The sequence below is a fragment of the Haliotis asinina genome, chromosome 14 (assembly GCF_037392515.1).
Source record: "Haliotis asinina isolate JCU_RB_2024 chromosome 14, JCU_Hal_asi_v2, whole genome shotgun sequence".
NCBI lineage: Eukaryota > Metazoa > Mollusca > Gastropoda > Lepetellida > Haliotidae > Haliotis > Haliotis asinina.
In genome coordinates, this window is record NC_090293.1 from 12977326 (window position 1) to 12990796 (window position 13471).

Sequence of the window (13471 nt, forward strand, 5' to 3'; positions counted from 1 at the left end):
AATGCATGAACCCAAAACTTTACCGACTCCATATTTGCGGTAGCCATGATACAGAGTAGGGCTTGGTTTTGAAGGATACTAACAGTTGAAGACACCTTAGAAATTAGTTCGAGTAATTTAAAGTTCGTCACAACCGAACCGTTGTCTTTATGAAGAAATATATATGAAAGTACGAGAAAAGCAGCACAGTTCGACACAACTGCAGTGTCAAGTGGGCCTCTGATACAACCTCCAAACAGTTTTGGCTTTTGACCTGTGTGATTCTTACACACTGTGCAACTTCTGAAAATGTGGATGTATGACACGTACATTCTTCACCGCTAATAATGACGTTGTGTGTAACTATATGAAAGGATACCCATGTTCACATGAATACATAACAGGCTTTGCTGAATTTTATGGATTACTGGAATAACAAAAGAAGTACTTCCGTGAATGATATGCCATTACATTGTACAATTTATACATGTATAATCATTTCCTGCACATCGTATCAATTGGTGTGCATAAATCTAGGTACGAAAAGACAACCTTAACTATCACTATGTGTATGTGTAAAGTCATGCCATGCAAGTCTATCAACAGCATACTGAAATCATTCGGTATCGTATATCAGCATAACGTTTACAATATACTTCAGTTTGACTACATTTACTGCTAGTGAACACGAGCAGTTGAAGATAAGGCGCGACAACGTATGACATCGTGGGTTTTTTATGTTTACGTTTATTCACTTTGAGTAATATGTACAATTTGAGCACTGCGTGATTTGAGTCACGCAATCTATAGCACAGCAGAGGAAACCTCTATCGACTCTTCTATCGCATCCTGGATATCTGCAAACAATACAATTGGTTAGTTTAGTTGGAACAGAAGCGACAAACTTCACTTTCCATACCAATAAGAAGTCTCTGCTTAAAACAGAGTTGATTTTACAACTGTGACCATATGAATATATATTTGTTTCAACAGTATTACACCCGTGAAGGTCTCGGGGTAGAATAGGCCTTCAGCAACCCATGCTTGCCATAAAAGGCGATTATGCTTGTCGTAAGAGGCGACTAACGGGATCGGGTGGTCAGGCTCGCTGACTGATTGACACATGTCAACGGTTCCCAACTGCGCATATCGATGCTCATGTTGTTGATCGCTGGATTGTCTGGTCCAGACTGGATTATTTACAGACCGCCGTCATATAGCTGGAATATTACTGAGTGCGGCGTAAAACTAAACTCACTCACTCACTCAGCAGTATTACAGCTGTTCGGTGTTGTTTGTAAACAAATCGGGTTTGGACAAGACAATACAATGATTATCACCATGACAGACCATGTGTTTATGAATCACCATAGATCGACCGTCAAAAACAATCGTCGTCAATTGTTCTTCTGAAGGGACGTGTGGTGCAAGTGAAACTAAGGAATTGCATCGGAAATAACAATAATAATATGTGCATTAATAATATGTGCATTTATACTGCGCCATACCACACTCACGAGGTGAATGTTCATAAAGCTAACAGTCAAAGCCGGTACATTATTACCCCGGATAACCCATTCTGTCAGGCGCTAGAAGGTTATAGCCACATGACTTATTCTACGGGGTACCCATTTTCTCAGGCGCTAGCGTCCGGTCACCCATCCGAGCATTGTCCGCGCCCATCGTTGCTTAAGTTCACCTGATTGTGACCTGAGCTTTATGCACAGGGTCACACGCCATCATTTTACCACTGATGCATCTAATTTGAAAGTTTCCTCCATCTGTCTACCTACCTTTCTTGAAAGCTTTGCTGGGGCCTTGAGTGTACCAGGATAAAACTTCTGCGCAGGAGGGGCAGGACGTTTTTTTGAAATATTGACAATGCTCAGTATCATCATGCTCGGTTTTACCTCATAAATATTAGTCACTCACCATCTGAAGGAATAGTTTCACATGTGGATTTGTTCTATACAGAGCACCAGACTTCAGGATGTCCGGCAGAGTTTCTGATGTTGTACATCTGGCTACGAACTCCCAGCACGCCTGGCGCAGGTCTTCCAGTTGGTACTCAGTCGAGGCACATATCAATCCTGAAGGACAATTTATGTATCTGTGTTATAACCCTTCCATTTATAAATAATATTACGCAGATGTTCAACACTTCCCCAACAGGAACTACACATACTGCTATCTCCACACTGATGCAAACCCTCGTTCCCCACAGATACGGAATGCATGTATGACAGTATTATATAATAGTCATGTGTGAAGACCACAAGTTCCTTTCCATATTTGATACCACAACTATACTAACTCGTTTGTGCAACTGCCACGTGATCAAGAGCATTTGAATAACTATCACAGTTTGTGAATCATACAGGAGTGACAATACCAGGTGAAAAGGTGTCCCACGATACCAGGAGTAACGTGTCCCACCATCGACACCCGACACAACGTGTCACCTGAAACCGATGGGTATAGAATAGGGGACCCTATAAGGTGTCAGTGATGCATCAGATTTCAGAAATGCGATCCACATATTCACCACTAAAGCATTTAAGCATTTCTTGAACCGGAGCCCTATTGACATGATTACACATGCCATTTGACATCTTGGTACCCTAGTATGGTGATCTACTTTCAGTTGTTTGCGATCTATAGCCAGTGCTTTATATCGTATTGTGCTCTTTGGCAATGTTTAACTCTCAATGCTAGTTTTAAGTTCATATTAATGATAGGCTAGTATTTTTACTGTCATTCGATGGCAGGTTTTTAACCTTTCAATTTATTGCTCTTAATATTGGTGTAAATTAAATTGTTCTCGTCACGATATGGCTGCAATGTTGCCGATGTGACTATAAATATTAACTCACTCACTCTCGGAGATGTCCAATTCCCTTAAGAAATGTAAACGTTCACAGAAATATTGTTCGACCTGAAGGGAGCTGACTATTGACCTGGTGGCAACCTTGGTCTTATAGATTAGTTTCTCTCCGCGTCAATATATGAGCATCACATCTGAGTGTGCATAACAGTGTATGTATAGGACACCAAGGCCAATCTCTACATAACCATATTGACAATCAACACACGAAACTTAACATGGTGTACATCCGTGTACAATTCCGTGTACTTACCTATGATAGTATCTGTTGTTATGGCCACGTGACCAAGGTGAACGAAGGTGACAACTTTCCTGAACACTTCGTGGTCGTAGTCGGGGACAGGGATGGTGATGTGGTTATCTCCGGTGCTGCATACTTTAGTTGCCTCAGAATTCGTTTTTGTTGATTTTGTCTTGAAGAAGGAGAAAAATCCATCCTTACTCTTGCCGGACTTTCTCGTATGTTCTTTCCGTTTTGATAGAAATAATCGATAGAAGTATCTGTAACAACACAAATAGAGATTAATCAAAACAAGGGTTATGTCTGCCACTAGTACTTGTATTGACAGGAATAATGATATGTATTGGAGGGTGAGCTTAAAGTTTGCCCTTAACTCTGAAAAACTGCAGGCCCAATCGACGCAGAGGACCAGGAAAAACTGTGGGTCATGTATAGCCCTATATTTCAGTATGGAAATAACACTCTCAGTTATAGGGGATAAGAAAGCCGTCGGCTATAAGGACCTACAGAAAACAAAAGCTCTGCATCCGAATAGTTTTCAGTGGGCTTTGAGTGTAAGGTCCGACGTCAGTTTCAAACGCTAATTAATCAGCACATTATGTCATCTCGTGGGAATTTTATTCTAGTCTTTCTTGACACTCACCTTGACCTTGAACCCATGACTGCCTGCAGTCCGTACACGGGTTCTTTCATTTTGCCAGCAAGGAATGTGACGTTACACATTTCTTTCACACAGAGTATGTACTGGAGCGTGTGTATGAGCGGCTTCGTACTTTCATACACCACTCCATCTTCACTGTCGTCAACGTCGCTCAGATCATGGGGACTGCTAGCTCGGGAACTATACCCAGACGTTGCTGATGAACCTAAAGGACAAGTGACTTGATTAATTAAACTGGATTAATGATGGGATCTATGGATTGTCAACATCTTTATTGTTGACTGAAACGTTTCGGCGCAGGTACTGACGCCGTTATCACCACTTGCTTCTCGTTTGAAAAATATTTGACGGGACAATTCTCCAAACCTACTCCCTGACATAACGGTAAAAACAATGGCTCATACCGTCTGTTTCCGATTCATCCGATGAGTAAGCATCGTTCACAAAAGCAATATGGCGCCGGTCTCTGGAATCTGAAACATGAACCCAAGATTTCGATATGGCAATTTGATGAATATATTAATGCAATGAAACCGATATGGTGAGGATACCGAAAGGTCGGAAGGGGGGGGGGGGGTATGTGAAAAGGATATTTGGGGATCACATAATATGCGTGACTGAGGTGCATGACATGAGCCACCGAGTTGTGGGCTCAGTTACACGTACTCCATCAATCGCCTCTTTCAATATAATATAGATTAAGGAAAACCAAGTTCTACAGATAGTCAACTTCTTTATCGATGATAACTTGATTACTTGCTCGACAACGGTGTTAACGGTTTCCCTTCATGTATATAACTTCCAAATGTATAACCTCTTCATGTGCATCTCGAATATGATGTGAATAATATAAAACTTACCTTGTAATTCTAACGTATCCACAACAAGAATATTCTCGTACTTGGCGGTGTTCGACTCCATAGGTGAGAATTCCGATTTCCCAAATTCTGTCAGAAGGCACTTGCTCTCTTTCTGCTCCCTTCAAATGCATGACCTTCAAGTTGATCACCACATTTTTATAATCTGCATTTGCGAGTGCTGAGGCTCGTGAGCTCGCTCACCGGTAAGGAAGTGTCCGACATGTGACAAGCCGTGACGTTTATTATGACGTCACCCGCTCATGAGTGCAGTTCACACCTGATTAACCGGTCAAAGGGTGATAATCCCCTGCAGTCTCTAGTCAAGTTGTCTTCCTGATTACATCTCATCGACATGTCTGTGACAGGTATGTTGTACTGACGGCATCTTTAGTTACCATCCATGGACGAGAGAGGACAGGTGAGCTCGTGTCGTGTCAAGATTATGATAACTGATAGGACTATTCTCAGTTATCGAGCTATTCCCCTTCATGGCCGTTCTCCAACAAGATTCAGCATCTTTCCAATGAAACAGATAAGAAATTATTTTTAATAGAAACGAAAACACAAAACGTTTGTTGTTTGGTGAAAGATGACGACCGAGCGTCTACCTACGTATCATTCCACTAACTCTACTGAAATGGAATAGATGGGTAAACAAACATGACTCTGGAATAGATGGGGAATAAACGTGATTTTATTGTAATCGAATAGATGGGTGAAAAACGCGATTCCTTTGTAACAATAAATGGGGACTATAAGTGGCTATTGAAATTGAATACCATAAGAAATGGAGACCATATGGTTTAAACATATTTATTTTATAATAGATCATGACGGGACTCACAACAATATTTACAAAATAATGTGTGCCAGTTTACACAGAAACGTTTAAAACAAATAAACTCAGTTTAAAATTTAGTAGCTACGGTGATGTTAAATATCATGAAGGAACACCATATACAAGAAAACTAAGTTCCGTAAATTATAAGTATGAGTGAGTGAGTTTAGTTTTACGCCGCACTCAGAAATATTCCAGCTATATGGTGGCGGTCTGTATATAATCGAGTCCAGACCAGACAATCCAGTGATCTACAACATGAGCATCGATATGCGCAGTTGGGAACCGATGACGTGTCAACCAAGTCAGCTAGCCTGACCACCCGATCCCGTTAGTCGCCTCTTACGACAAGCATAATCGCCTTTTATGGCAAGCATGGGTTGCTGAAGGCCTATTCTACCCCGTTACCTTCACGTCACTATAAGTATGAAATAATATATTAAGGAATAAGCGTTATTGACAATATACAACCTTTTCTGTGCTTAAATGACACTGTAAAGTACATGCTGGCGCATGCAATGAAACAAATACATGAAATATGAGTGCGAATGAAATAGAATTAAAACAGGCAGAAGCGGTTCAAATATGCCGACACAAACCCTCAAGCAACAGAGAACATGGATACCTCATTCCATCCGCTTACAATAAACTGATGAAAACAACTGAACAGATTACTCCAGCCATCATTACCATCTAATCCCATCTGCTTCCTCAACAATTGGCTTCCTCCTGTTGTTACTGCATTATTACATATGTTTGTTGTTGTTGTTGTTGTTGTTGTTGTTGTTGTTGTCCCCTTTGATGAATGAGCATGCCCAATACATAAGTCACATCTGTGCTGCATCACTGCAACCCCCACACCGCAAAGGTCGCACCACTCATCAACCACTCAACCCACCACCCCACCCTTCCCACAAATCTAAACCACCCCACCCCCATCCCCTCAACCCCACCCCAGACCACATCAACCAAAACAAAACGTTCCCTCCGCACCCCCACCTTCAACCCCCACCCTCAGCACCACTCTAACCAGCACCCCCACCACCCACCACCCACCACCCACCACCCACCACCACCACCCCAAAAAAAAAAAGAAAAGAAAAGAAAATAACACACCTCGCAAACCAACCAACAGTCACCCGCTTAAGGCATTCACCACCCTGGACGAACATAAACTCATCACGCTAAATGGCTATCAACCCACTAGTTCCCCACTTTCATGCCTTCAACAATCATCAGCCATAGACCTCACAACCACTACAACCACACTCACAAAATCTTCTACATGGCAGGTCCATTCAGACACCTGGGGCAGCGATGACTTCCCCATCAAAATCACTATAAAACACACACTCCCACCCAGCACCCAACAAGGACCTTGTTAAAAGCTCAGAGGAAAATGCCATACACAGGAGAATTCTAAATTTCATTCATGATTTCTTAAAGGACAGACAAATAATTATCAAATCTCACAACACACTTTCGGACCCATATCCTCCAGAAAATGGAACCCCACAGGGGAGCATAATATCCCCAACGATAATGAACTTCATTATAAATGATATCTTTCCGGACAAGTGGCAAGGAATTTCAACTGCTAAATTCGCTGATAATAGTTCCTTTTGGACCTCCTCAACCTCAGTGAAACAAACCACATTGAAAACACAACGAATGCTAAATTACATCCAAAATTGGGCCCACAAATGTGGGTTCCACATAAATGTTACAAAATAAACGTGGGCATACCATTAAAAAAAGCAATGGATGCAGAATTATACACCCAAACTACATCTCAATAACCAAGAAATTCAATTCGGAAAAGAAGCAAACTTCTTAAGGGTAATATTTGACCAACACTTAACATGGACACCCCAAATTAATATCTTGGTCACATCATGTCAAAAGATTTACACTTCGTGAGAGCTATCAATAGTACCATTTGGGGTGCCCAAAAAACCCACTTATCAACAACTATAAAAACCTTATCCAGTCGAAACTGGACTACGCCACCAAGGTCCTGCACTACCTACTTCCAACAACATCCAAAAATTAAACTGTGTCAAGTATAAAGCCCTTAAATTAGCGCTAGGCGTTAGGACAGGCAACTCCCAATACACACGTCTCCTACTCACAGGCATCCATTGAATCAGAACAAAAATAAACCAAACAGCACTCAACTACTGGGCTGGGGCCCAACACAACCCAATATTTAAACTAATCACAACAAAATACAACAGCACACACGATCAACCATTAACATGTTCAAAATAACCCAAACAGGTCCCCACCCACCCACTTCTCTAAACACTCTGCTAAACTCAGAACAACCACACAACATCCAACACACACTTCCATTACAAGTTACATTCAAAAATAAACACTCAAAATCACGACACGACTTATTTTATAACATCACCCTACAGATTCACTCACACCAACAACAGAACAAAAACATGACACTCCTATTTATACCAGGCCACACTCACAACTGGGAAACGACACAGCATAGACAGCAGCAAAACTAGCCAGAACACACTCCACAACATCTATTAACCAACACTCATCCAAAACAGAAATAAAGACCTCATTAAAACACATACCCTCAATCAAAACTACCAACACAACATCAGCAGGAACAAATCCATCTGGGTCGAATCTATTAAAACACAACCCATATATAAAACGGTCGCTTTCTCTCCTACCAAACACCACAATAATTATCATCTACTTCTTAACCCACTAAATCCACCAAACATATTTAAAGCCACAGCAAACTTCCTCACAAACTCAAACCTTATACATAAGACTTAGACAATCCCAAACAAATTAAGTCAATTCAAATAACCATCACATCTCCCCTACAACTTTAGACCTGGGACCTCATACATACTAACTAAAAGTGCTTTATGGTTCAACTTCTTTATTATACAAGGTCACAACGTTTCGAGACAGGTTCTGGTCTCTTCTTTAGGTGAAGTGACTTCACCTTGTATAATAATGAAGTTGAACCATAAAGCACTTTTAGTTTGATTCCTCCAACTTCTAAATGCCTTTGAAACAACTCAAACATACTCCCCAGCGTGGTCGTCTTCTCCGACGTCCGCGCGTCCGCGGTCGTCTTGCCCCCGTTAGATAAACAACAGCAAGCACAGCCAACACTCACGATCCCACATTCCAACTGCATAACTCAACACAGTAACTCTACTACCCGCTACCAGTGCATCGCCCCTGCCAACATTCCATCCCACTCACCCCCATTGTCACTGTATATTTATATCAACCACCGCTCCATCAACCACTTACCCCCAAATACCACACAACAACTTAACAAACCCAGCCTATCTCCAACCCACCGGCCTTCACGCTCCTACCAACCCCATTTAAACGTTTCCTGTCAAAATTCACTTAAGTTTAAAGTCCCTTCATTTACATGTTTTGGGCAGGTGATTTATCCGCTATTGTTTTCATAGCAGTAATTTACTTAAACCCCACCTACCCCATCGAGGACACTGGCTACGCTAAAAGTCGACGTAAAACACCAAATTAATAATAATGATCATCATCACTTTACTATTGCTTGACAACGGTACAAGAAGCTATACCGAAACGTCGCATCAGAATAAAAAGAGAAGCTTTACAGTATTATACTTTTCTCTGTAATTTTACTAAGTACACACGAGAATCGAGTAAGTGTATTGCTCAGAAACCATTTTAATTGACATACAACTTCGCTGTGACTTCGACGTTTCGGTGTAGATCCTAACAGCGTTATTAAGCAAATAACTGCATCCACTGCAAGAATGAAGTTGCAGGTCAATAATAAGTGTTCATCTTCATCACGTCAGCTTCTAAATGCCACCCAAGGAAGACAAAATGTGTCATGTGCCATGTATGTGTATAGCTACAGCGAACTATATGATTGAGTTAGCTGGTGTATCTGTACTCTAGTTGCTGGAATCTCAAACATGAATAGAATAGAATAGAATGTACAACAGAAAATACGACTGTAATAACGCGATGAGAAACTAATCTTATGCAGTGAAGATACAAACTTAAAGCTCAGTAGTCATCTAATTCATGTTAGTGGATAATCAAGTTTGACTCTTCGCAGGCTTTGGCGACAGATATTGGAAACATTCATCATTCTGGCATCATTTCCATGTCTTCACATTCATGTACCAAAGACCTGACACATTGGTAATACTTGATGAACTATTCCACATACATGCACCCTTACCAAACATGGCAATAAGACATTTCCCCAAACACGATACTATATTAATGAAGTGCATTGAATGATCTGAAATTCCGGTGAGAACGTATTTTAGTACTTGGTGCATGTCTTCTTGGTTCATAACATGCCGAGATCGCGATGAAGTTTCCAGTGCTCTACGGAATCCTGATTTCTGCGTGGGTTTCTTTTAAGTCTTGTCATTAAACACATGCTTCTGGATGAGTGCATACATTGATATTCCAGCTTTATGGACCGGGCTGTAAATAACTGAGCCTGGGACACACAACCCAGCGATCACCAGCGTGAACATCGATCCAGACAACTGTGATACGATGACATGTGTCACGCAAGTCTGCGAGACTGACCACCCGATCCCACTAGTAGCCTGTTACGACAAGCATGGGTTACTGAAGATCAATTCTTCCTTGAGATATAACCGCAATCGTTGAAATGACTCCACATTTGGCAGATACGTATTTTAATCGTATATGAAGTTTTATTGCTGTATTCAGTACTGACATATGTATCAGGGGTGGATTTCACGAGCAATTTCTTGTCCCGCACCCACAATAGCTCATCCCCATCTATTACGTTCTGTTTTCCGCCACCATATAGCTGGAATATTGCTGAGCGCGGCCTAAAACTAAACTCACTCACTCAAGTTCTGTTTTAACTGACAGAAGCTGCAACTGTTAATTAAAGGATAAGAGTAAGACCTTTTATGGTCGCTTCATACAATCGCTATTCTGTCTATCCCGACACAAGACGTTAAGAAGTCTTTTTTCATTTTAAAATTTCAGCTGTGAAAGCAAAGACTACATCTAATCACATCGTCATATCGTTAACGTTAACGTTAACGTTAACGTTAACGTTAAACGTAAATAACATTTCATAAGCTTACTTGTATCACCTGAATTCGCCACTGACCGATTTGTTACAAAGTTAATATCTCCAACAGACAGGGGGGCGGTAGGTTTGGTTAGTGGTGAAAGCGTGGCTCGTAACCCCGAGGACCCGAGTTCAGTTGCCCACATGGGTACAATGCATGAAGCCCATTTCTAGTGTCCACCAGAGTGAGAGTTAAGTTGTAATGGTTACATATATATCAGTTCAATTCTACGTCTGGAAACATGTTACAGAGCACTATAATAGATAGCTTTCATCCGTTCAAGCATTTCGTTTAACAACAAAACAAAATATTCAAAATTGAACATAGTATCATTTACCATAGTTTTTATTTGGAATGAAAGGTGACTCCAGTATGTGCTCTTTTGTAAATGGTGAGCTTTTACTTAATATGAGTAGTGCGTTACTTACGTTATGAGTAGTGTGATGTGCAATCAACTACGATTCACCAACACACAAATGCATGCATTTACACAGAAATAAACCGAAAAGCATACCGATGTAAATGGATTATTTGGGTCTTAAAACATACACACACCAAAGAATAGGAAGGCCCATGCCACATATTCGAGTGTACGTTTCCTTGTTTATAATGCATGTAAAGGAAGTAATGAGGTATATACCACATATCATTGACATCATGACTATAAACCAACACTGAAACCCAGATAACTTTATAATCAACTCAGTTGACTGCTTGATAATTACACAAATGATCTCGAAAGCATTCCTTCTCTACAGTGCTTATTGTAAGCGGTAAGGCAACCTGAAGTGGAATTATTCATTCAGTCATCATTTAAAGATTTACCATCTTGTCTCCCAACTTTTAATAAAAATATGTTGAATGTTAAATTATCCGATTGACCATTATGAAAATGGAGCCACGAGGTGCAGTATAACCTAGAAATGCCAGTTGTAATGAACCTGCATAGAATTGGATATCTATGTTCCGCGATCATTGTAAAAGGCTAAGATTGGCCATAAAATTTTACGGGACGTCCAAATGATAACCATCAACGTTTACCATGTTTTAATACAGGAAAGCTCTTATCTGAACTGGATTAGTATTTGTGTGCAACATATTTCGATTTAGAGCTATTGAATAATTGTTTGGTACCAATACATTTACACATTCTCTATACAACATGAAGCAGAAGCTGCTGTTTAGGGTCACTGGGTTTGAGATATGTTTATTGAAGTCCCTGTAGCAGAAACACAAGAATGTCGAAATGTAATATATTGATATTGACAAGTAAATGTCTTTTGTACGAATACGACTATGTACGTATCATATTTCTGAATCACTACGGAAATGTGATGATGCAACAGCTGGCGATCTTATCCCATGGTCACAAACACATGTAAAGACAGGTCAAACATTCGCCACCAAGCGTACTGCAATCGGAAATATAGATTTGTTAGTTGCCAATTTGAAAACATTCTCCAAAACTGTCCTCAGGCCTTGTATGCTATCATCAAACACATTTAGCGTAGAATATATAAAACTCTCCATGAAATCCTCGTGAAAGTGGGCATGAATTCTGAAACCATGGTTTAATCAACAGAAGCACCAAATACGTGCGGCGTTAAGCATATAATGTCGTATAATGTCATGAAGCAGAGAGGCGCAAATAAAGGGTGATGTTATACCGCTTTATCTATTTTGGGCAACATCACATCAGAACTTGATTAATTTGGGGAATGTGGGGCTCGAACTCCAGTTTTGAACTGACGAGATATCGCATGAGCTACTGAACTACCTATCTCTCTCGAGAATGCCAACAATGTTTCGTTATTGTAGTGTGAATTGGTTTATTGACTGGGAACGTGTGATAAAACAGCGCACTGGAGAGCAGGAAACTAAACTGAAGATATGTGTTCGCCAGAGCCAAATGACCCATGAGTACCTTATGTATTGGTCAAAATCTCATATACGTGAATTTGTATTCAACTTTTATGACTTCAATATAGATTCATAATGATTTTATTCGTTCTTGACAGGTCCCGAATGTGCACAGTGGTAATAGCAGCGACCGATAAATCTACTCCGTTTGGGTATGTAATGCAGTCTAAGTAAACAGTCTGGTGTAAATGCGCATTTCTCGCAGCCACCCTGGTATAGTGGCAGTAGCTATTGTGACAGTAGTAGTAGTAGTAATAGTAGTAGTAGTAGTAGTAGTAGTAGTAGTAGTAGTAGTAGTAGTGACAGGGGCACAACGGCAGATGTGATAGCAGTGATCGCGTCGAATCCCTCTCTTCCGCCACCCCCACCCCCACCCCACCCCGACCTCCTCTCTCTCTCCCTATCCACCCATCCATCTCTTCTGTATGGGCATTGCACAAGCCATCATCGTATCATTTGACGAAGCTACATTACCGTGCCGTGGCTTTGTCAGCTGACTCTCAGACGAGGAGACTTTCGTGATTTGACCATCCCGACTTCTAGTGTGAATCATATCCTGTCCATTGTCACTGTGGCGAATAACATATTCAAACTTACAAAAACCGAGCAAATTATACAAGCAAAATGTGCTGTCGATGCGCTTATGTCAATATCTGTATTGTGCGAGTGTTCAATACGTAGAAGGCCTCCCACATTACATATGGACAAACCTGTCTCCACCACGAGACTTGAGGTAAACGCCTAGAATTAATCCCTCATGCTTCACGTCACCTATTCATATCAAAGACAGATAGTTTTATGTTATGTTAACCTGTACTCAAACACATCGATCTTCTGTGAAAAAGAGCCTCGTCGTGAGGAAAAGGGTTTAAAGGGCGAAAACCTGTTTAACAGAATTGTTGAATGTTAAGGCGGAAGTCTTTCTCCATTCAGACCAGTTTTACTGAGCGACGAGAGCCGTAAAT

General features: G+C 40.8%; 1 protein-coding gene across 1 annotated transcript; it reads right to left on the reverse strand.

Moving 5' to 3' along the window:
- Nucleotides 1–818: 818 nt before the first annotated feature.
- Nucleotides 819–4815, reverse strand: LOC137262197 (serine-enriched protein-like). The gene is made up of 6 exons (XM_067799992.1): nt 4626–4815; nt 4170–4238; nt 3748–3970; nt 3117–3364; nt 1912–2069; nt 819–836 (listed from the first exon to the last, which is right to left on the reverse strand). Exons 1-6 carry the CDS (start codon nt 4684–4686, stop codon nt 819–821), a joined length of 777 nt encoding a protein of 258 aa, XP_067656093.1. The 5' UTR covers nt 4687–4815.
- Between the last annotated feature and the right edge of the window lie 8656 nt (nt 4816–13471).

What these genes read in the sequence shown, in the direction of transcription:
- LOC137262197 (XM_067799992.1), bottom strand. Translation starts at nt 4,686, where the DNA reads ATGGAGTCGAACACCGCCAAGTACGAGAATATTCTTGTTGTGGATACG. An exon ending in GGATGAATCGGAAACAGACG is followed by an intron (nt 3,971 to 4,169) that starts GTATGAGCCATT and finishes CTTGTCCTTTAG; the next exon opens with GTTCATCAGCAACGTCTGGG. An exon ending in AACAACAGATACTATCATAG is followed by an intron (nt 2,070 to 3,116) that starts GTAAGTACACGG and finishes ATTGTCCTTCAG; the next exon opens with GATTGATATGTGCCTCGACT.